This window comes from Eleginops maclovinus, chromosome 7, assembly GCF_036324505.1.
Source record: "Eleginops maclovinus isolate JMC-PN-2008 ecotype Puerto Natales chromosome 7, JC_Emac_rtc_rv5, whole genome shotgun sequence".
Lineage (NCBI taxonomy): Eukaryota > Metazoa > Chordata > Actinopteri > Perciformes > Eleginopidae > Eleginops > Eleginops maclovinus.
The window spans coordinates 21,046,826-21,070,730 of NC_086355.1; the positions used below are offsets into that span (position 1 = coordinate 21,046,826).

The 23,905-nt window shown below is 37.4% G+C and overlaps 1 protein-coding gene and 1 long non-coding RNA gene across 3 annotated transcripts; both read left to right on the forward strand.

The window, feature by feature from the left end:
* Window positions 1-2,819: 2,819 nt before the first annotated feature.
* LOC134867820 (protein FAM171B-like) lies at window positions 2,820-15,203 on the forward strand. Of its 2 annotated transcripts, XM_063888646.1 has the most exons (8): window positions 2,820-3,118; window positions 8,558-8,791; window positions 10,222-10,314; window positions 10,489-10,647; window positions 11,033-11,206; window positions 11,728-11,844; window positions 12,269-12,392; window positions 12,898-15,203. In XM_063888646.1, exons 1-8 carry the CDS (start codon window positions 2,944-2,946, stop codon window positions 13,799-13,801), a joined length of 1,980 nt encoding a protein of 659 aa, XP_063744716.1. In that variant the 5' UTR covers window positions 2,820-2,943; the 3' UTR covers window positions 13,802-15,203. The 2 variants fall into 2 exon arrangements, with proteins under 2 accessions (XP_063744716.1, XP_063744717.1); XM_063888647.1 differs by lacking the exon at window positions 10,222-10,314.
* Window positions 15,204-15,481: 278 nt separating this feature from the next.
* On the forward strand, window positions 15,482-23,096 carry LOC134867802 (uncharacterized). The gene is made up of 6 exons (XR_010166183.1): window positions 15,482-15,649; window positions 18,635-18,905; window positions 18,994-19,116; window positions 19,886-20,018; window positions 20,108-20,139; window positions 21,321-23,096. It is a non-coding gene; the product is annotated as an uncharacterized LOC134867802 (long non-coding RNA).
* Window positions 23,097-23,905: the final 809 nt, after the last annotated feature.

The following is a 23,905-nucleotide window of genomic DNA, read 5'->3' on the forward strand; positions in this document are numbered from 1 at the left end:
GGCAATTCAAAGTGCTTTACAAACATGAAAGATATTAAGATCGTTAAAAAATATTGCAGTATAAACACATTATAAAAAGGCATTTAAAAACAGTCATTTAAGAGCAAAGATAATGAGAATAATTGAGGAAGAAAGTGTCATTTGTATTTGCCAACACTGTACATTTTTACTTCTCCGACAGAATCAGGGGATATTTTTCCCTTCCTGTCACACTTTCTGGGCAATCTATTTTAAATTTGGTTGGTATTCTGCGACTGTAGTCATTCTCTTTATCATTATTTTTTCTTTGGTTAGAATTGTGTCAGATCTAACTTTCTGACTGATGGTATACCTGATCAGAGGCTGGCTTGGGTTTGTGAAGTCATACGTTCAAAGGTCAGCCAGCCTCAGGACCAGTAGCCTGAAGAGTACAACCACCTACACATCTATGTACAGGTCATGTTCCTCGAGGCCGGACTGGAAGGTTAAACATCAGCTTCAATCAGTATGTGAATTAGGCTTTGTCAATACAGTTATGGGATAATAAGTGGTTTACTGGGAACTGACATTGTATTGTCACCATCTAGTGGTAGAAATTAGTTAATGCAAGTGTTTGACAAAATATTACGCAACATTAAAAAGAAAAAATATATTGTTTTTGGCAGTGGCGGGCCGTGCATTTCACACCTAGGCCTTCAGTGATGTCCTACACAGTCCTACCTGAATTATTCCACCTCTTAATACCATCATTATGACGCCATGGCTCTAGAAACTATACATTTAGACAGAAACGCAGTATAACCGGGCGTTGCATCACCTTAACATAGTCAAGTACAACAGAGTTATATTAATATTTCCGAAGCATTTATAATCAATACATCAGCATTTACAGTTAACTTAATTAATCACATTATCTGACAAACCGCTCCTTGACACCTGTGTCTGTCACATAACGCAGGACAAGTGCCAGCTGTGCTACATTACCCACATCTGACGTCTCGTCCACCATAACAGCGACAAAGGGTGCTTTTTTAATCTTCATTTTGATCTCTTCTCCCATCACTTCAGCAATAGCATAAATCAGGTCGTTTTGTATTTTGCCTGACGTCCCAGTAAACATGTTGTTTGTGTACAGGTGGTAATGCAAATCTGTGTTGTTCTCAGCAAGAAAAGAAAGAAGCTCCACGTAGTTTCCTCTGTTTCTGGACTCGGCGCTTTCATCGTGTCCCCTAAATGAAAGTTCCTGTTTACCCAAAAACAGGACACAATCAATCAGTCTTTCAATAATTCCCTATTTTTGTTCACCCTTTCGTTGTGGAGCTCCGTTTCCCTGCGCACTTGTTCGTTGAGCTGTAGATCCACTCGGGTGTCCCCAAAGGTTTTCAAAAGCACCAGTGCTTCCAAGTGCCCAGCCGTGCTTTGGTGTCTCGTTGCTGCCTTGGTTAGACAACTCAAGTTTGCAAGTTTAGTGTGGCTCCAAACACCAAATCGATCAGTTGCAAATACCAGGCATTCCCGGCAGTACAATTTGCAGTGCCTCTCGGAGGCTGTGAGCCAGGGGTACCGCTCGTAGTTTCCCTGCTGTGCTAGGCTCGCTAGCGTTGGAGTTGGTCGTTCCCTTTTCAAGATGTGTAGCTTTACTTGAAAAGTTCGTTTTGAAAATGGCGTTGTAATTATATCTTCGACCAAATTGATCTCTTCTCCTCCTTCAGCCATTGTGGGTTGAAAAAATAGCTTGTAGAAATCTACACAAATTAGCTCGCTCAAGTTCTAGTTCTGTTTGCTAGCTTTGCCCATAGACTGTATGGCTCTGCCTACTGCCTAGCTCTGCCTCTCAATATTGCTTATCCAATCAGAAGATGTGCACGTGCTAACGTTAGCGTACGCCTGCTAGCTGGCCCGTTGTCGCCACCTCGAAATCTGATTGGTTAACACCACAATTTTGTTTGCGTTCACTTTAAACTACAGCCGCCCGCACTGTTGATTCTGAAGGCCTAAGGGCAGATTTCTTTGACCCTAGCAACACATTATGGCTGAAATATGATTGGATAAAAGCTCTAACATAAAGGCCAGCCCTCCAAATCTCGTTCTGAGGCTGGAAGCAGCGCAGCCAAGACGAACGCTATAAAATGAAGAGAATAGACTATGGGGAATAATTTAATACGTATTTGTGGAAAAAATATATCAAAATTTAATTTATATTCTGATGATGTTTAGGCCAGCAGAGAAGGCCTTGCTGGCCCTGACGGCCCACCACTGGTTTTTGGTTCGTGTAGCATTTTATGTCTCGTTTTGTGTATGAACAGTGCTGTATACATAACGTGTATGGATTGATTGATTGATTTATTAGTGGTTTTAATAAAGCGGGAAAAAACGTTGAAAAAAACAACAAAAAATTGTGTATTCACATTTAAATTTGGATCAAAAGGCTACATAGCTCATTTCTAAACAAAAAGTCCAGGAAGTGCCTCAGAAAAATACAACACGGAACCACACAATTAAATAAAAACAATAATAACATTCCAATGAAAAATTATAGTTAGAAAATGTAAAAATATAAAATAAAAGTAAAATAAAATATAAAGTCAAAATTAAAGCCAGTTTATAAACACTAGTATTTATTGTATGTATGATCCTAACACATATTCTAAAATATTCTGCATAATCAGTAGCCTACTTCTGTATAATCATACCAATTTTTACTTTTAAAATAATACAAGGATCTCAAAAGCCATATATTTGTATTCTCTTGTAATGTTATTGTCCATAAATCAGGATTCATCGTGATAATATCTGGTTAGCGGATCTCTACGGGAAGCAGCTTAAAGGGGCGGAGCCTCGCTGCTCCGACAGCAGAGAGTTTAGGATGGCGGCTCAGTGCTCTTCTCTGCTCCTCTTCAAGTTATAGATGCTAACTGGACGTGTGGCGAGTCTTGACCCCCATCAACACTTCTCTTCGGAGCCATGCGCCTGTGGATGTGTGTGTTATCTGCGCTGATCATATGCGAAGATGGGAAAGCGAAGGGAGCGTTCACTCCGCCCGGACAGCCTCTGCATATCAATGACGGCAACTTTTCAAACCGGGATCACATGAAACAAGAGCCTTTTCAGAACCAACAAGTGCTGCTCCCCCTGTCAGGTCTGTGTGGGCTTCACTGTATCACCATCTCCTCAATCTGAGTAAAACTTGAACGTGTTTCGCTATCGTGCTTGATTTGTGTTATTACAACTGGAAATAAATAACATTTCGGCTGAATGTTAAGGATATATGTCGAATTCTGAATTTTTTTTCTCCTTTCTACTTCATCAAGCATCACAGTAGAGTGTTTTGTAACAGATTTTAGAATACATGTTCTTTATTTAGTCGGATCAGACCATCTGTGTCAGGATTTACTTGCATATCCTCTGATCATGAGTAATAAGTGGTGTGGGAGCTTGCTGCTGTCCCCTCATGACTAACGGTTTGTCCATCTGTTCCTTTTTAACTGCAGCATCACTACCAAGTCGACAATGTGCATTTACAATATTATCACAATATTAACATGTTACATTTTTGGGAACTTTTTCATAAAAGCCCAACAAGGCTACTCAAAAATGTTCCAAAATCATGGTAGAAGGCCCATAATGTAAGTAACTGCCTTATCCTTTTAATCAAATCAAATGTCAGCTCATTCTTCCTTCCTAGTTATTCCTTTTCTCATTTTCAAAGAAGAACCCCCCCCCCCCCCCCAGAGTGCATCTCTCTGTGTCACTCTGTCACACACAGATGCATGCACTTGTCATGACAATGTTCTTGTTCACAGCTGAGTGGCGGAGAGGAGCTGAAAGAGCGATTTGTGACCCTTTTTCATCAACTGATTCATGACTAATTCATGCTGCTGTAGGAGTACATTACCATCCGTCATCACGTGATCCTCCGAGTCTGTGTTGTTGACTGAAACACTTGGAAATGCACCCAAGCATGCTGTTGTCCCTCTGTACCGTCCCTCCTCAAACCTCCCCCCCTGCAACGGTCCGCTGTGTCCTGCCAAACCTTCTCCTCTTGGCCTCCCTTCTGCACAGAGTTAGCTCAGGAGAAATGACTGGACACTTTCTGCTTCTGAAAAAAAGAGAAAATGTAGCCGTATAAATGTACAAAACACAGGAACTAACGTAAGGGCCGCAGTTAACGTTAAAATACTTTTAAACAGTTGGGAGCAGTTGAGGTTAACATTGTCACACATTGTTAGCTAAGATAAAAGTCATAGTTAACCCTGTAACACTTGGAAAACAGTCAGAGTTATGTTGTAGCAAGTAGTTAAAAGAGGTTGGAGAAGTACTTGGATCTTTTAATAAAGTAAAAGTAGAAGAACCATTGTGTACGAATACTCTGTCACAAGTAAAAGTCCTGCATTCAAAAGGTTACTTGAGTAAAAGTGCAAAAGTATTAGCATCAATATTAAATTAAAGTACCAAAAGTTAAAGTAGTCATTGTGCAGATGGTCCATTTCGGAATAATATATATGATATGTTTTATAATTATTAATGCATTAAAGTGTTCTCAAAGCTGGCAAAGGTTCAGCTAGTTTTAATGACTTTGTATACTGCACGTTGTGAATTTATTCCAGGTGAGCTAAAGTCTGATTTAAGGGTTGATTATATTTCACATTATTAATCCAAATCTGTAAAGTAACTAATGATATTAAATAAATGTAGTCGAGTGAAGGTACACAATGTACTCTGAATTGTAGTGGAGAACAAAGTAGCAAAAAATTGAAATACTCACGTAAAGTACAAGTATCTAAAAATTGTACTTTAGTACAGTACTTGAGTCCATATATTTAGTTACTTTAAACTCCACTAGTAGTTAATATGGTAAAAAGTAGTTAAAAGTAGTTAAACTGTCGAGGCTAACGCTGTAATTTATGGTTAAAGTTTTGAACGGGTAGCTGTTAATGTTGAACATGTTGGTTAACATTGGTTAACATTGGTTGGTTAATATTGAAAAACGGTTTGGGTTAAAGTAGTGATGTTTGTTACATCACTTAAGCAGCGGGCATAACTTCTTTTAAAGTCTACAGTTAACATGCCTCCTTATATTAACATTTTATTATAAAACCAACTGTATAATCAATGTTGTCCTTTACCGAAGACTTTGATCAATTTTCAAAAATATCAGCTCTCACCAAATAAATGACAAAGGCACAATCAGGTGTATTGGATGCCTTGAAAACTTTTGGTTTCACAGAAGACAAAAACACAAGTCGCCTGGGTGAAAGTATTGTGTTTTGTTGACTCATCAACAGCACTCCACTCCTACCCAGCCTGACACCAAAGATATACTTTCTGTACTATGAAATTACATGCACATGGCTTTTTTACGCAGCATGCGTCCATTCGGAACATTAGTTATGCAAGGGGAAATTATCACAGCAAATTACAAACCCTAACCTTACCCTAGTTGACTTTCTCGCTCTAAATACTATGTCTTTTGCACTTCTAAGAATGGAGCGATGGGTTTGACCTGTTTGGAATCCCTACGCTTCTCATACAGATGCTAAATGGTGCGTTAGTATTAAGATACCGGCAGTCGCTACCCATGCATCAGTATTTGACTCCCTCAAAGTGAGACCAGGCTGAAAAAGTATTTTCTGGAACCTGATGGTCAGTTTTCCCATGCTGAGATTAACATCTACATTGTTGCCCTTTACATTTGGAGACAGACTTTAAGATGTAATCATTTCCCCCAGGGGAGGATTCTAACTATTAAACCCTAACAGGACTGGTAATTGCTCAGACATTAAATCTTCTTGACACCCCCTCTGTCGGCTGTCACCCTAAGCATCTTTTGTCTGAGTTTGACTAGATATTGCTGACTCGTGCTTGAGGCCTGTTTGGCCCACATATCAAAGGGTGCTCTTGTGTTTGCTTCCATCAGTGGAATGTCTGGCCTAATTCCAACACACAAACATGCATGTATGTGGGGTAGGTGGGGGGTCAACGGGGATAAGTCCCTGTTGGACCATCTGTTTACGCTGACTGGTGGTCTCACAGAATTGACTGGTCAACATGATTGTGCTTGTCCCTGCTTGATTTTGTGATGAAGATATGTAATGCTATTATTCCTTGATACTTCAGCCAATGCAAATTGCAGTGCCGTTAGCCACAAAATCGTTGTGGTTTTAATTCAAAACAGCTTGCCGTCCTCCTTCATTTCGGGGTCACGTAGCACCATTTGTTGATTCAAATAGCAAGGGTTATCTAAGAAAGCGTTTGAGATCTCTGGAGTATTTTCTTTACTGGAGGAGTGCTGTCATTTGCTCGATAATAACAGTATTCAAGCCAAATCACACACATCGGGGATCTATTTGGGGGCTGTCTCGGAAGCCTTGAGCAGCCCATTTCAATCCACTTCTTAAACCTCTTTGTGCCATGGTTCAGTTCGCCAAATGGGGAGATTATAGTAATCTGGCACGAAACACCTCCACTTCAGATTTAGTGACCCCCTTCTCATGTCCATCTGCACTTGTGTATGTATCCCAGTGGGCAGACACTAACACTGCCAAATGTAGTGTTTAATATTGTGACTGAAAATAAAAGCCCTCCGGTCATCTGTCTGCTCCTGATCAAAGGGAATTTTTATGGGGGGATAATGCAGGATGGTCTGATTATCTGTTTTTGGCACTTTCTCAAATATTGTTTAGACTACAAGCATTAAGCCTGGCTTCATTAGTCTTCGGTAAAGCTCTTGCAGGTCTTTTATCAGCTATATAATGAGCAATCAGACACAAAACCTCTACTGTAATTGTGAAATGTCCCTATTTAATTGTTCTTTACAACAGTATGACCAGTAAAATTGCTGCTATCGCAATGATTTAGCATTTAGTTAGTGATAAAAAGTGCAAAAAAGACCTTTTTATAGACTATAAATAACTACTGTAACTGTAGAGGGTGGATGATGAGCTGGTTGCTGAGATTTATGGCTCCCAAAACGAATTTTCCAGCCCACACTGTATTGGACCAGTACACTTCAGTGGAGAATATTTATAGCAGGGCAGTAGATGCAGGAAGATAGCTTGGCGCTGGTAGTGCTGGCAGGGATTTGCAGCTCTGAAAGTACTCAGTACGGAGAAGTTTCTTTAAAGCAATGTTCAGTAACTTTTACCAAGTAGTCTTTATACCGTTTTTACCTCCAAAAATGAGGTTATGTTTTTCGGCTTTATTAGTTCCCTGTTTGTCAGCAGGATTACAGCAAATGTGTGACCCAGTTTAATGATGCAAGGAAGAGAGAAAATAGCTTTAACGTGCATTATTTGTCACTTTCATTATCATTGTGAAATACTAGATGTAGCCTTTGTGGATCTCTCTAAATACGCTCTATTTTTATTTAGTTTGTTGTCATGATTGAGCTGTTTTAAGCTCAATCATGACAACATTTAAGTGTTCTCTCTGCAGTTTTTGTTATTTTTTGATGGTTTCTTATCTTGGATCCACTCTGGTCTAATAAACCATCCTTCTATTTTCAAATGTTTAATGCCTGAAAACGGCATTATATGTATCTCAAACTTTACATACATGTCCAAACAGGAAATCAATCAATCAACAGGAAATTACACTTTGAGTATTATAAATGTATAAGTTTGCAGGAAAAAAGCACATTTTTCAACATTACATTATCTCCCCAAATGATTACATTATCAGTTAACCAATCAGCTGCAAGGTATGCCATCATCAATGCATGTTGTACTGTAAGTGCAAAGTCAGACTTAACCAAACATTAAAGTTGCAGGTTTTTCACTGTTTATATTTAATTACTAGCTTTAATGCACTGTCCTTCCCTAAAGCATTGATCCTTGTTGGGGAAGGTTATGCTTGGCCACTATTGATTCAAATGGGATGTATCACTGAGCATTCCTGCATTGCTATGCAACACTATACCTCGGAGAAACTAAGTCTTGTTGATTCACTTTTGGGTGTCGGTGTGAAAGGGGCTAATTGGGCTTGTGGGTAAGGTGACACATTTTCATTAGAAACAGATTATGCGGGAACTACTTGAAAACGTATAATGGTTAGGGCTGTGGAATTGGAATCACATTATTGGAAATATGTACTTTAGCTACCCGTCTGCATGCTGATGTAGCATAACATTCTCTTGAACCACACTTTGCTGAAATTAATGGCCATTTTGTTTTTGTGTCCACCTCTGTGAAATATGCTGGGAATAATCGATTCATACTCTTAAGGGATTCTGCAAATTACTTTTAGTGTTTTGATTGCCAATAATGTCCTGTCTAGGTTAATTGCAAATGCAGTCAACTCGATTCTGTTAAAGTGTTAAGATATACAGTCACACTGCATAAAGTGGGTGGACTAAATCATTTGGGATTTGGTCAGAAGTCACAGTTTTGAGACCATTTGTAGTGTTCAAATGGATTAGATCATATTGGAAGATATGATGGTAATAAAATACCTTGTAGATTGTGTGCAACTTGAATAAGTATCAACATTCATGCTCAATTGTAAATAGATTTTTTTACAAGCAGTTATATCGCCCCAACCGACCAGTTCTTTTCTTAACCTAATCTTTATTCCCCCCCAGATTCTGCTTTTAACCTGAAGGTCCAGGTCAACAATGTGATGAGTCGTGAGTACCTGAGCCAGGCGCTGGTGGAGGTCTACATCAACTACACCCTGTTCAACACTGCTCTCACTGGGGAGGATGGCAGTGCTTTGCTTCATGTTCCTTACCAAACTGGGACAGCAATCACACTTGTGGCCAGTAAGGATGGCTATATTTGCACACTGCTGCCGTGTAAAACTGACCGAATGCCAAGTAAGATATCTCATGTTTGAATCACCACAGATAATGAGCTTTATGCAGCATCATCCTGGGCTCTCGCTATCTCGGAGATAACTGTTAGACTGTTCTTTGAGCTCAGATTAGAGGAAATGTGTCCGTTCACTGGCTGTACTTCATCATGACAGTTTATTTATCTTTGTGCTGTGCCTGTTGAGGTTAAGCTCAACCCCTTACATCATTTCCCCCTCTGAAATCATTATATAACTACACTTGTGTGTGTTTATTCAACCCTGTCTCCTACAATGTAACATTTCTTTACAACTAAACTGCATTCTCAATTTACAGGAATATGTATTTTCTCCTATATTATGATCGCAGTATTTAACACATGGTTAACGATAAACAAAAACACAGAGAAACAGTCTGGTTAAAGGTTAATTTATTTATTTAGCACATTCTCAGACTCAAAGGAAATTCAGTGCTTTAAACCTACATTGACACTCAATTAATAAACACAATGGAAAAACAGATTTATAATGACCATTCATAAAAGGGATAAAAATTAACATTGTAAATACAGATGATGCTGCAAAAAGTGTAACGATAAAACAAAGGTAAATGACTTCTGGGTAAGCAGCACTAAAAATAAAATGAATTAACCTAGACTTAAAAGAACTCAGGGTTGGTGAGGACCTCAGGAAGCAGCTTCAATTTTTAGGTTTGGGAAAATAACGTGATTGGCTTAAACTTGAACTCTTGCTACATCATTTAATTGACAGAAGTCCTTTGTTTTTGTTTTACCCATCTATCCAGCAAAACATCTTTCTTCCCCAGACTTGTTCTTTAAAGTACCTGTGACAATTTTAAAAAATCCTAGTCCGGAAGAAAATAAGTTTCTCTCAGAACGTAATTCTAATGCAGTTTCGTCGTATGGGAATTTCTTTTACGAAGATCAGGCTGGTTTGTTTCACACAAAAAGTAATATGTATCTGTCGGTGGATCTGCACACTCAAAATCTGCCCTGAAGGATAGATATTATTTTCCTTCTTTGATCAGGACATGTAAAAGAAATGTTTTACATGAGGTATAAGCTTTACATCCTTTTGATAGTGTGATGTGGTTGTTGTTGCAATACCAAGTTAAGCCTCAACCCTCTGCATTTGACACCATATTAGGCACACCCAAGCAAAACACCTGGGATCATTATATAACTCTGGAATGTGTGTTGTCTTCTCTTGCTCCTCTGCCATCTGTTTTGCATTTGCAATGACCGCAAAGAACTAAATCATGAGCTATTCTTTTTTATGGTCCAATATTATATAAGCAAAGTGAACTCACCCATGTCTTGCTTCTGTGTAAAGCTTGATATAAAAAATGTCACTCTGCCATCTAGTGGAAAAAACGGCATGCATCGCATAAAAGTGCTTTATGTTAATTTTGCATCTTTTTAATAATTTCTGTAGTATTTTCCTCCGTGACCATGTCCCTGCTCGGTGTGAATCAGGGGAACATGTGGCTCTTTGATGATTCTGTCCTGATCACTGGCAAAACATCTGGTACTGTACATATTGTTAAAGTCACTTTTCTCTTTCTCATGCTTTTTCTAGATTTGATTCTCAGTGCAAGCATTGATTTAAAGGAGTATATTGAATAAGCTAAAGAAAGCTGCACCATTATTTACAAAGTATATATGCAAGCTGGTATTGATCATGTTTTTCCTTCATTTGCAGATGCTTCATCAAAGCCTATTGTCCAGTTTCCAAAGAGCCTTCTGAATCTGACAGACAGCAGTAATGCCACGGCTGTTAGAGCCTACCTGACCATCCCAAAGCTGCCGTCAGAGGAAGACGGATTTCTGAAAACTTTGGGCATCATGAGCACTAAATCAGGTAAGACAGAGTCCTGAAAAAACACATTTTTGGGCATGTTTTTTAATTTATTTATATATGTTTTCTTTTAGAAGATTAACACAAAAGGATTTAGACTGTATTTACACTGTCAATCTGAAATGTGAATTTTAAATGTAATTTAATTTTAGGGGACAAAAGCAACTACAAAAGATGAAAAACCTCTTCTGTGTAATACTTACTCCAGGATCTTTTACAAAAATGTTTCATCTGATTCTTTACTTATCAGATTTCAACGATAACCATGTGAAACTGGAACCATGTAACTAAGGCGTTTATGTGTGAATAAACACTACCTACATGTATGTCTGTATTTGATTCAAGACTATTTCATTCATTTTCAAGCATCCCCTTCTCTGTTGCTAAGGTTACGTCAGTGTGGAGTTGAGTCCGGTGGCAGCTGTCAGTGTGAAGCTCTTCTCAGGAGACACTGAGTTACATGTAAGGAGGGGGGACATACAGATCAGCCTAAGCATTCCTGACAGCCGCGGACTCCAGACCTCCGACGTTGTTCCTGCATGGTTTTTCAACCGGACCACTGGTGAGTTGAAATATCTTGATAAAGTGAGGTTATGGCATCTACTTGGAAATGTAGCATAATACAGCAGTGCAGTGATGACGTATTTTTGTAGGCGGACCTGGAAGTTATTAGGCAAGGCATTTTAAACATTACTGACCCAGCCCTGGGCCCACAGAGAGCTATAGCGTAACAGTATTTCTCTATCTCTTTAGTCCATTTACTACTGTATACAGCCACATTTTGAGATGGTGGGCTCCTGGGCACAGACATGCAAAAGACCCCACCACCACTAAAACTCTTTTTATTTCATGGGCAAAAGATAGCCTAAATTGATCCCAAAAACAGTAAAACTATGTCATATTGATCTCTACATTAAGCAACTCCAAATGTTCCCCTTTTTTGTGTCCAAGGAAGTAAAAGTACAGTCTGAAAATGTTCATAATTGATAAACAATTCATTTCCAAAACAGCCTGAGATGCTTTGCTGATCTGACAGGATTGTAGTGAAATATTTATACGAACTACTGTATTGCTGTTGTTTAGGTGGATGGATGAGGAAGGGGCTGGGGATGGTGGTGTCAGTGGAAGGGAAACTCATGTGGACATTCACTGCTCCTCACCTGGGTTACTGGATTGCAGCACCTTTATCGTCCACTAGAGGTAAGTGCTAACTATGCTAACCTTTTGTAAAGTGTCTAAAGTGTTACTGATTCTACCATCTTTGGCAATTTTGGCTGTATGGCAATGTAATGGTAATACATACAGATCAATTGGGCAAAAAGCTAATGGATACGATAAATGAATGGATGACAAACATTGATGTTGTGATAGTTATTGTTAGCCTACCATTTAATGGAGTTGTTCTAATGTGGGATGAGCATTTAGACAAACATATGCTTTAATCATTGGAAATTGTCCTGGAACATCTTAAATCATCGTAAATGAACACTTTAGTCTTATAAAGAACATGGGTTGTTTTTTTTGGGTTTGGATGAAATACTGAGTTTAATTATTTGTATTTATTTTAGCATTTATGTTTTATATTCCATTCAAGCTTTTTTTTCTGACCATCTTTATGCTTCAGGTTTTTTTGGACTTGCCATCCCCATTGACTTCATCTTAAACCATTCATCTCTCCTGATGGTTATCCTCGGAGGGATGCTTGTTATTATCATCTGTCTTCTGGTTGGGTTATTATTTAATCGCAGGTAAAAGAAACATTCAACTCATACTCATCCACGAATACTATAAATTGTGATATTGATTAGATATAAATATATACGACAATTTAAAACTATCTCACCGGCTCGCTGGGGGGCAAAAACATATATCAAAATATATCTCTAACCATAATAATATGTGTTGTCATGGCTGTGAATAGTATTTTAGTTTTTAGTAAACAAATGAATAATAATTGTAATACTTTTAAAAATATTTTTAAAAGTACATTTTACTTAAATAACTATAAACTTAGATTACATCAGCTACTAATGTACCACTTTTTAGTTATGTTAACGTTAATGTAAATGTTACCTGTCATCTTCCTCGGAGTACTCCTTTAAAATCTTCTTTAATATCAGTAAAATATATATTTGTCTAATTGATTGAAAATGTTTATATTTGTATTGTTTAATCATGTACAGATTATGGATACAGTTTTACTATCATTCTCTGGGCTCTGAATTAGACTTAAAACATTTTTCTTGCCTGCAGACAATCGCTCAGTGAACCTAAAAAAAAGAAGATCCTACCAGCGGTGAAGAGAGACCAAACCACCTCCACATGTGATGATGAATTCTTTGAAGAAGCTTCATTAGACTCCTCTCGTCCACAGAATGGATTGAACCAATCCCTCGCAGAGAGGGGGGATAATAAGCACAATGGCAATGTCATGGCCAACCCCAATGCCGTGGCCATCAGGGTGGAGCGTGACGGAGTGGAGCTTAACCCTAACCTGAACGAAATGATGTTCCTGCATGACCCTACGGATCAGATCAGGGTACCCGTCACTGTGTCGGAGAATTTGTTCTTTTACAACCAGCCCGTTGCCATTCTTCACGGACCGGCATTCTTCCATTTGGAGGAGCAGGCCCAGTGGAGCAAGTCGGCCACCCTTCCCCGCGCAGGGGCCGCTTCTGATCCGCTGAGTAAAGACGAGTTTACCCAGTCCCCGCCAAAAAGTTCCGCGGCCACCCAGAACCAGGAAGTGGAAACTGAGGACCAGTCTGAGGTTCTAGAGGAGGCATCAACTTCCTCCAACACATCCAGTGGCCACTTCAGCCTCCCTGAGTCAGCGTCGGTCCCAGGAACATTGAATAAAATTAGAGGCAGCAGGCGCTCCGTGCCCGCCTTGGGTGAGCTTTCTAAAATTCCATCAGCGCAGGCTCCAAGGGCCTGGTTTGTATCGCTGGAGGGTAAACCTGCAGCTGAGATCCACTACGCAGTGTCCGAGCAGCAGAGGGCACGGAGGCCGGCCGACAGTAGAGAAACCAGCTTGGACTCTGGAGTGGACATGAGCGAACTGAACCAGCTGTCTGGAAGGAGGGCTGTACCGCTGGAGCGCAAAAATACTTTTATCAAAAGCTCATCCAGCAGTAAAGAAGCACCTCCAGAGTAGAAACTCGTGCTTACAGCTTTGTAAGTTCATATAAACAGCTGTATCTATGGCATGTAATTTATTTAACTCATGCATTTAAGGTGCAAAATGTGAGGTATTCACATTGCAGAAATATCATTTAAAACATTAACACAATTAACAAACATCCACAAGTGAAGAGATAACAATATTAACGTTGTGTCAAAGATGTCTATGTATTGAGTTGCAGAGATTGCTACTGAAATTAGCCTGTTGTGTGGGAAATAAGAGAGATTGGCACTTTTGACGTTGTTATACAGATCCAAGTTTTTACCTGTTGGTTGTTGCAATACTCATTCTGGCCACAAGAGGCTGTATGGAAATAATGTTGTCCCAAGCCCCTCATTTTTGTGGTGGACAAACGGTGGAATTACAAATTCTGTGTCAGTAACGTGATGCCATGGGACCATCCCAGACTTTTTTCATTGACTTCACTGAAAAGTAGAGTCATTTGGCTTTATCATCTCTGAGCAACTTTCATAGGAATGAACAGGGCCAATCAACTCAAGTTCTATTCATACGTTCATCGTTTGACCAACATGAGAGCACACAGAAGTAGAGTTGTCTGAAAGGCTTGTCAATCACAGTGAAGAAATCCAGAACGTGTGTTGGACTACATCTCAAGGTGCAGAAATGAGTGAATTTATGATATTTTTTTTGATCTACAGTATGGAAAAATTACCTAAAATTTAGCCATTCCTAATGGTATGCCAATTCCAGCAAAGTTTATTTTGCTGTATAACACATGTCAGAGCCATGACTACCTGCGCTAGGGTCCCGCAATCTCCATTTTGCTAAGTGTCAGAGATTATTTTGATGAGTTACATATTGCCCTACTGGTCTGCCTCGAACGGGACAGAGACAGCAATGTGATTGAGATTAATGAGGTCAAAATAACAGTCAGACTACCACTCTTAACTGAACATGATGTCCTTTAATTTGTATTTGATTTGCATATTTGTTTATGCATGTTTTTTTGTGTATATCATCATGAAGTGAATCATTTCATTATATTTTAATAAAATAAAACTGACCTTGGTGACAAGTGTTTTTATTAGTATACTGTAGAGAATACACTGTGTGAAAACGTTGTTATTTTAGTGGATCGCAATAGCCAGATATGAATCAATGTGTGTTTTGGATCCAAATTATTTATCTTATTTTTTGGATGACACATTTAACAACCTTAAGACCTGCAATGGAGATCAGAAAGTATACGGCTTTGGTAAAGTTGGAAAGAAATCGGATTATGTCCCTTTACAGTAGTAGAATATGCTAATAAATAATGATGGTGATTTTTGTTATTGCAAATAATATTAAATAACTACACATTTCTAAAGCTTAGGGCACCCAAAATAACATCACACAAAATGGTATATTGCTAGACTGATAAAATATACTATGGAATAATTTCAGGGAATTTATTGTAGCCTATTATATTTAACAACTTCCTTGTTTGGAAGTGTAGTGCCACACTTTGTTTTATCATTTAGCTGATTTTGTTTAATAAAAACTGTCATGTTCGAAACAGTGGAATTGCTTATAATAAGTATCATAATTGATAAAGTAGTTTAGCATGTGTTCACGTGAGAGCAGCAGCCTGCCATCATACAGTGTGCAGCACAGTGCGCATTGTGCGCATTGTGGTCCGTTTGCCTCAAACACTGAGAGAACAAGGAAGTGGTTTCTCTGCTGCCAGTGTGCGCAATCTGGAAAGAGGGAAACAAGACTTTATGTTTCTACGTGGCAAACTTTTCCCTTTTTTTTTTAATCATTTCTATTCCTGCTTATTTTGTTCGACTGAGAGTGAACTAATCCACGCTATTCAAGGTAAGCTCTCGCTATTTGGTAAATACAGTGATAGGCTAAATACAGTTGCAGTACAGTATTCCGTTTCAAAAAAGAAAAGTGTACTTTCGGTTTTATTCCTTGTGTTTCTAAGTATTAAACATGAGGGAAACAAGTAATCCTACAATCTGCCAACGTGTAACACTAAAATAAATACATTATGAAACAACCTAAAAGTGTTGACTTCCGATTTGTACCAACACACTTTACCATGTAAACGGAGCTTCTTAAAGATCATATTAAAGCGAGACACTACAGGTGAATAGCGGATTTGTTTAACTTAACGATATAAGCATGAAACGTCTCCAGTTAATTACTTACATTAAGACAATTGTTTTTCGTATTACAACTTTTCTGAAAAAGCTTGTTTAAATATGCAAATTAGACATCATCTAGGTAAATATGCGCATGTTATAATACATTTCGGGAACACAATTCTGAACATTGGATAAAGTCAGGTTAAAAAATGTTGTTTAATTTGGTAGTCACATTTGAATCTAAAGTTTTTACAGAAGGGGTTTTGGATATCTCGTTTTATCACTCCATAAATCAGAAATTACTGTCAACAGTTGTAACATATTCTATTCCGCCATGTTTTTAGGTATAAAATGTTATATAATTCAGGCTATGAATGATATATGAACAACTTTCAGAATATTGATACGAATAAAACTGGAAGGTTTGGTGTATGTAAGTGCTACTGAAGTGGACATTTCTTGCTCCCAATATGAGAAAAAACTCATTTTGAGAAAAGACTTTAAAGATATTTATTGTCAAATTCGATTTTTTAAATTGAAGACATGTTTACAGACACAATATCTAATATAATCATTGGCAACAACAATATAGAATGTATAAAACGCATTACAACTGAAAACTGACTAACACAGCATAGGACCTGAACAGAATCAACCAGTGAGCAGTTCATCCAAACTCGCTACACAAGTTATCAGCCACTGCTGTGTGGCGTTTACTAAACCCTCCTGTTGTTTGGATGACAGCTTACGCATCGATGCACTCCGTGAAGATATCTCATGTTCGGGGTAATTTGTTTTTAGTTTTACTTTGCTTTGTGCAAGTGACAATTGTTGTCGTATTCTCTGTGAACGTTTTTTCGCTGTTCTTTTGCCATTTTGAGATTGAAATGTCCCACGGAAAGCTTAACCAGGAAGTGTCATAGCACACCACGTGACGCATCTGAACGAATCATGTTGTCAGAAATTGACACAAGCCAATGAGATTTCGTTTTTGGTCTAAAGCCCCCTTCGTACTTTCAGTTTGGTTGCTGATACAAAAAAAATGACCACATTTGGGATCCGATGACATGGTGCAGGAGAGATGGAGTTTTACATAGATACCTGTGATTGCATGGTGCAAACAGCGGTCGCGGTACTATATGTTGCGTTAGAATGCTAACTTCTGGAGAATTTAGGAGAAATCTACAGATGCAAATAGACAAACTATAGTAAAATAAACACCTAAATGTGTGTTATTCTTATTCCATCCAAAAGACTGAAAGAAAACATGTTATGGAATCAAAATAGCACAACATTTCAAAAATGACCAGTGCATCAAAAATGATGTTTTTGCCTGCCGTGTCTCGCCTTAATTTAACGTTTGTATGCAAACAAAGGAAAAACACATAAAGGTGGAAGAGGTACTTTAGATTATTAACCTACTGTAAGTAAAAGTAGCAAACATTGCCTACAGTAGGTCTAACACACATTGTACTCAAAATTGTAACACCAAAAACTGGTAAGGACATGTAGTAAGAACATTTTGAAATAATCTTCAACATATACAGTTTAAGGCAATGTTAGTGGGGAACAGTACGTTTAATTATACTTCTAAATTTAAGGTTATTCTGTGCACTATTAATACAAAACAAAACTACAAGTGAAAAGATAAAAATGAGAATGTATGCAAGCAGTATTTCCTTAAATAATGGTAAAGTAAGTATTTGTTTAATACTTTGGACAATTAATAAGATTGCATTTTGAGTCAATTTGTATGCCTAGAATTTTCCCAGGCATACAACATTTGCATTGCTATGTTTAACTATATAAAACTATATTTTAAGCATTGTTATGTGTGAAACCAAAAGTTTATTTAAATTGTGTTATAATTTAGTTTAGTTTAGTTAGTTCAGTCATTTTCAGTAAAGATTGTTTGTGTTATAATAATAAGCTTTATTTGTATAGCACTTTTCATGCACATCAACATTTAAAACACAACCAGATTTTGACATCCAGCAAAAAAAACAAAAACATAACCAACAAAAAATATGATAAAAGTTTAACACTTTAAGAGACACAGCTGGAAAGGTGTTATAATAATTAAATTACAATTAAATAAAAACACACAATGAAATGTTGATCCCTCTGTAAATTACCTTACAAGGAATATAATAAGGAAGACTAAATCAATACATATGATGAATATAAATACCTATTAAATAAATAAATAAAATAATAAATATAAAATCAAAATAAAACCCAAGACATAAGACATTAATAATAACAATTTAATAATTAATACGATTAATAAAAGTCAAATTATTAAAACACCAACTTAAAAGGTAACTTTGCTAATAAAATGGTTGAATATATAATACAAGTTAAACCAATAAAACCTATAAAATAAATAAAACAATATACAAATAACCAAATATTAAAGGAATACAAGTTGATTTGTTTAGTTGTATTAATATTTTTTTTGACCCCAATTTTTATAACAAAAATCAACACTTCCTAATTGCATTTGGTTTTCACCACGATTGTAAACGAGGCCCTGGTTTCAATGTGATAACATTTCACAATAAAGGTTTTATGAATTAGTTTTTAAATGTAATCTTTACATTTTTATATATTGTCTTATGACTGTTGTTTATATAAAATTATGCACTTGGCTAATGCTATGTTCCTGTGATACTTTAATTATTTGTAAGTACTTTCTCTCTCATTGCAGATCATGGAAAAACTGGAGTCTGTGAAGACAAAACTCTGTATGTGGCTTTCAGAGGACCCTGATTTTATCCTCGCAAAGTGTGGGAATATTTTATCTATGAACGAGTTTCTCGAAGTACAAAAGCAAAGCAATGCATTAGAAAAGATGGAAGTGCTTCTGAAGACAATAATTACGAAGCAAGAATATACCTGTCAGTCCTTCTTAAGCATCCTGGAGGAGAATCAACTGCACTACCAGCAACTGACACAGCTTTTCAAACCTGATGCTCAAAGTAAGGCATGTCACATACCTGTGTACATCTCTGTATATACTCAAAACCTAAGAATGCAGCTGACATATGCTTGTTATTAATATTTCAGCTGCACCAACTGTGTTCGCTGACAGTTGCAGTGTTGTTACCATGAGAGAGATGACAGATATCAAAGCAAAAAACCTCAACACAAATATTATAACGGAGATGGATCCACGGAGTTGGAAGACTGGTAAGCATATTCCCGTACAGTATGAAATTGCAAAATGACATTTGAAAAAATAGATTGTATACTTCAGAGTCTATCATTTACGAAACCATTTTGGTTTAGACCGTATTCCTAACACATGTTTAAATAAGAGGCTGCAACATTTAACTGCAAAGACATTTTTTTTGGGACATAATCGGTAGCCCAAAATAGTTCCCCAGCTCTATCACTGTCCCTTTATACGGTGGCACTGAAAGTTAAAACACAATATGTCATACAATAATAACATTTCAGATAACACAAAAAATCTAAATGATCCAAAAATGTCATTAAAAAAAATCTCTCTCTATATATATGTGTATATATATATATATATATATATATATATATATATGGTTATGTAAGGTTAATAGCGGTTATAGGATGATAGTAAAACTAACTTTTTATAAGGCACTTGTGTTGATTCATATATTGACATCAAATAGGCAATTCAGGATTTTCTTTCAACAAATTTTGAAATTCTCTCCATCTGAATAAATGTTTTTGTTGCTACTCCAGTATCAGCCATAACTACATAATTTAATGTCAAAAAACGATCTTTCTATGCCATTAATCATTGTGTGTGTATTCCCAGACAGGCATTTAGAATAACCTTATATGACAATCAATCTCTTGCCTATAGTGTTGTTTGCTTTTGTATGCCATATACTGTAGATGCATCAGTATTTTATTACATAACCCGTTAGTCTCCTTATAATCATTATAAATGATTAATATTTTCTTCTTATTTCAGGAACTGCTGTTGGAACAGCTCCCCAAACAGATTACACCTGCTGTTAATGGCAGTGCAATCTGTGCTGACAAGATATCTGGTGTCAATGTTGATGATCTAAATGTATCAGTGTCTGTGAAAATGGTGAATACAGGTTAGATTAACAACTTGCGTTACATATATTTATTGTTTAAATGTTCTATCTGGACATTTTAGTAAATCCTAACTCTGCTTTCTCATCAGGGACAGTAGACGAGATACTGCCATCCCATCAGGTACAGCACATACACTCAATTGTAGAAACCATTATACAATTCTGGGGAGTTTTTGTCATTAACAAGAATGGGACAAACTCAAGGATGACACTCTTATGCCTTTGAAGTGTAAGATAAGAATTACCAGATGTAGTAGAAAGTGAACAGCCAAACTCTCTCTCCTAGCATTGTCTTAATTTGCGTACTTACCTGCATTGGCTAATTTGAGTGATTAAGTGCATCCCTGTGCAAAGTATGGTAAAATGCACTATGAGCACCCAGATGGTGAAATTCTATTGGCCAACAAGTTGTGTGTTGAAAGCTGTACACTTCTTACATTAAACAATGGTCATCTTGGCCACACTACCGAAGTTGCGCAACTAGACGCGGTTGCGGTTGGGCCGATGAAGACAGCACTATACAAACAAAAGTTATGCATGTGGGGTTTTTTTTCACTTTAACGATACTGGTGTTGAAATTAAACCACACTTTTCGGGGTTAACTGATCAGTCTGTATATGTGTGCTGCAGCAAATGAAAATGTTGCTAGGTAGCCAGCTAGCTAACAGCGGCAATCATCACCTCTGATGACGACGCAGCCACAGTGTGCAATTTTATACGATATAAGCTGTTCGAAATTCACAGACTGCACAAATGTTTACAATGCAAAAATGTCGTTTTACTAAGAGAATTTGCCCAAATGTACACAGCAACTGTCTCTAGTTTTTATGCTAAGCTAAGCTAATTGTCTGGCGGATTTAGACCTTTGGCCGACCATTTGAGGTGTTGTTGCTCCAGATATACAGTATGTGAAAGGTTTTTGGTCAAAAGTGTCGATTATATATAATATGTTTTTATATCCTAAACAAAATCATATCAGAAACAGCTGACATCACATCACAAAGTTGGGAGTTAAAGTGGATAAAACGATTGATCCGTCCATCGACATTCTGTGTTTCAGTGGAAGGTTACCGATATAGGGGACTTCATCCCTGACAGGTTGTAAGCAACATGAAAGAGAAACACACTGACACAGACCTTAAGAAGAGAGGCAAGCTCAATGTTCAAACCTTCAAACTGCACGCTGAAACATAACAATAACGTCACAGACTAGAAATCCCAAAAGCAAATTACCCATATACCGTATACCGTATATACCGTAAGTTTTTTTAAAGATTGATGAACATCTGCTGTCTGTTCCAGGGTCCGGCTGCCAAAATGATCATTACCAACAAGTTGGGACTGATTGACTGCCTGAGTGCGGATTCATCCTTCATTTTGCAGAATGTGCATGAAAAACAAATTGTCACAGATAGACAATATCTGATTTTGAAAGATCTCTCACAGCAAGAAGAAACCGTCATAAAGCTCATCGATCAAGTGATTAGAAAAGATGAAAATTCCTGCTCCCTTTTTCTTGAAGTTCTCAAACAGCCTGATGTTCTTATGACTTATCCGAAGCTCAAAGAACTCACCAAGAAATGGTGATAAGCAGAAGGGGAAACAATGTATTAGCTGTAAATGTGAAGATAGGGTGAACAAGACATGAGTGATATGATTTTATTTGTATATTTCATTTATGAACTCTTACATACATCCTCTCACATTGTTTTGCTAAACATGGTAAGGATAACACCCAATAGTGATTGGATTTTAGGGGTTTTGATTTCAGAGTGATTGGTTGTAAAAAATCATAACGGTGCTCTGGGAGGAGAGCAGGTGATAAGATGGGCGGGCGGTCGTTACCTTGGTTGGTTATTGGCTAATGGTTGCCCAACCCCAAAAACACTGTGACATCACAAAGTGGCCAAAATCTGATCAGCTCTTTTTCAGACAGGTTTTTATGGATCAGGACAAAAGGATAGAGAATATTTTCCCCTGAATCTGTATGTGTCACAGAGGGGACACATATTTATGTATAAAAGACATGAAAAAGAGGATTTGTCAAAATAGGGGACCTTTAACTTCAAATCATTAATTGACAATAGCTTTCTGATGAGGAGCTCATAGCTGTCATTCACGCTTGGGATGCTTGGTGTATTTAAAAGTATAATTTGTTTAATAAAATATCTGAAAAAAAGCTTGCACCAATACCTGTCATCATTAAGAGAAAACATACAGATGCACTCTGACTGGATAATCCTGAATAAATGGACTAGTAATATATATTATGAGCCACTAGAGGTCACAATTGTTAAGGATTTGTTTGTTAATATCGTTCTTTTGTCATGTTAATACAATGTGCATTGTCTTTAACACAATATAATGTTTGATTCCATGTAACATGCAACAAGCATTTGACTCGAACTTGTGAATAATATTTAAAACTAATCATCTAAGGAAAAAACAAAAGATTACCTAGTTTTAAGTGTAGACTGTAGTTTTGTTTTAGACCACAGTAAAACAAAAAGAAAAGAGTTTACTGAAGTAAAAAAATAATATAATTGGATTCTATTTATTGATCCATCAATGTGTCAGCATATGTTATTTTTATATAGGCCTATTGTCTGTCATTGTGACAGTGTTGAAAGGGGGAGACAGAGGAGATAACACGCGACAAAGATCCCAGGTCAGATTCAACCCCGGGTCCTCTGCATGGGGACTGAGCCCCAGTACATGGACCAACAACTCTACCAACTGAACTACACAGCGTCCCATACACTGATACATTCTGAGTGGATTCTCCGAAATAAATGAACTAATAATGCACATTATGTAGTTGAATATAGACTGCTGCACGTCATCATCTAAGCCACTAGAGAGCACCATTGCAAAGGGTTTGTTTTTGAATCACTGGGTTTTCCATGTTTATGAACATGCAATGTATTTAAAACCAAACACTGACAATTCATGCACTGCAATGACAATTTTAGGTAAATTATTATTCAATATAATAATATGTTTAACTTACTGCGCATTTTAAGTATTACTGTGCTACAGAATCATGCAAATAATACACAAATAAAAGGTTTGAACGAAGTGTCTTTAACACCTTTTACCTCCAACACACAAATCAATCATTTAGTTTGGTCCTGCTTCTTGAGCACTTCAAGCTCTTTGTATCTCTCTTTAGTTTCTCGCCTCAAATGTCAGGAAAATGGGGCATATATAATTTAATCAGGAATAACATTGGGTGACTTGATCCAAGTTTAGTGTTTACCCAATGAGAGCATCCAAACCCTACGGTTAATTTATTCCCTTTGAAAGAACATTCATCGCTGGATCACATCCAACTGCTTCTTCTCCAGAAATACGGATATGTAAATCTAAATATTCTGACTCTTTCACAGTAACACCCATGCCTGGGATAGAGGCCTTGGGTTTCTGGCTTTGGCCCAAGGATCTCTGGATGTGTGGAGTAACAGTTCCGAGGGAAGGTAGCTGGAGGATCCGTTTGGAATGGAAACAGTTTGACGCACTTGGTAGATCATAAAACGGCAGCAGGATTATCGCTGGTCTGTTGGGGACAGTGAATGACAAACACTCTAACACCTCATGTGAACCATGCTCTTGCCTCACTGCTTTCTATTTCCTCTAGCAATGTATTTATCTCTTTTGACGCAAAAAGCTTCTTTCATCTTAAAATGTTGCACCCAGGGGATTTGTGGGAACTCATGATAAAAGTTATCCACCCATTAAACATTGCACTGCTATAACATTGTTCATACTTCAATCAAAACTTCAATAAAAAAGGATCAAAATCACACTCAACTATCAAACCAGAGATGCTGCAAATCAAGCTCATGCTTTTTTCATTCCATGCATCCATATTACTTATCAAAATCTAG

What these genes read in the sequence shown, in the direction of transcription:
- LOC134867820 (XM_063888646.1), top strand. Translation starts at nt 2,944, where the DNA reads ATGCGCCTGTGGATGTGTGTGTTATCTGCGCTGATCATATGCGAAGAT. An exon ending in CATCATGAGCACTAAATCAG is followed by an intron (nt 10,648 to 11,032) that starts GTAAGACAGAGT and finishes TCTGTTGCTAAG; the next exon opens with GTTACGTCAGTGTGGAGTTG. An exon ending in GTTTTTCAACCGGACCACTG is followed by an intron (nt 11,207 to 11,727) that starts GTGAGTTGAAAT and finishes GCTGTTGTTTAG; the next exon opens with GTGGATGGATGAGGAAGGGG.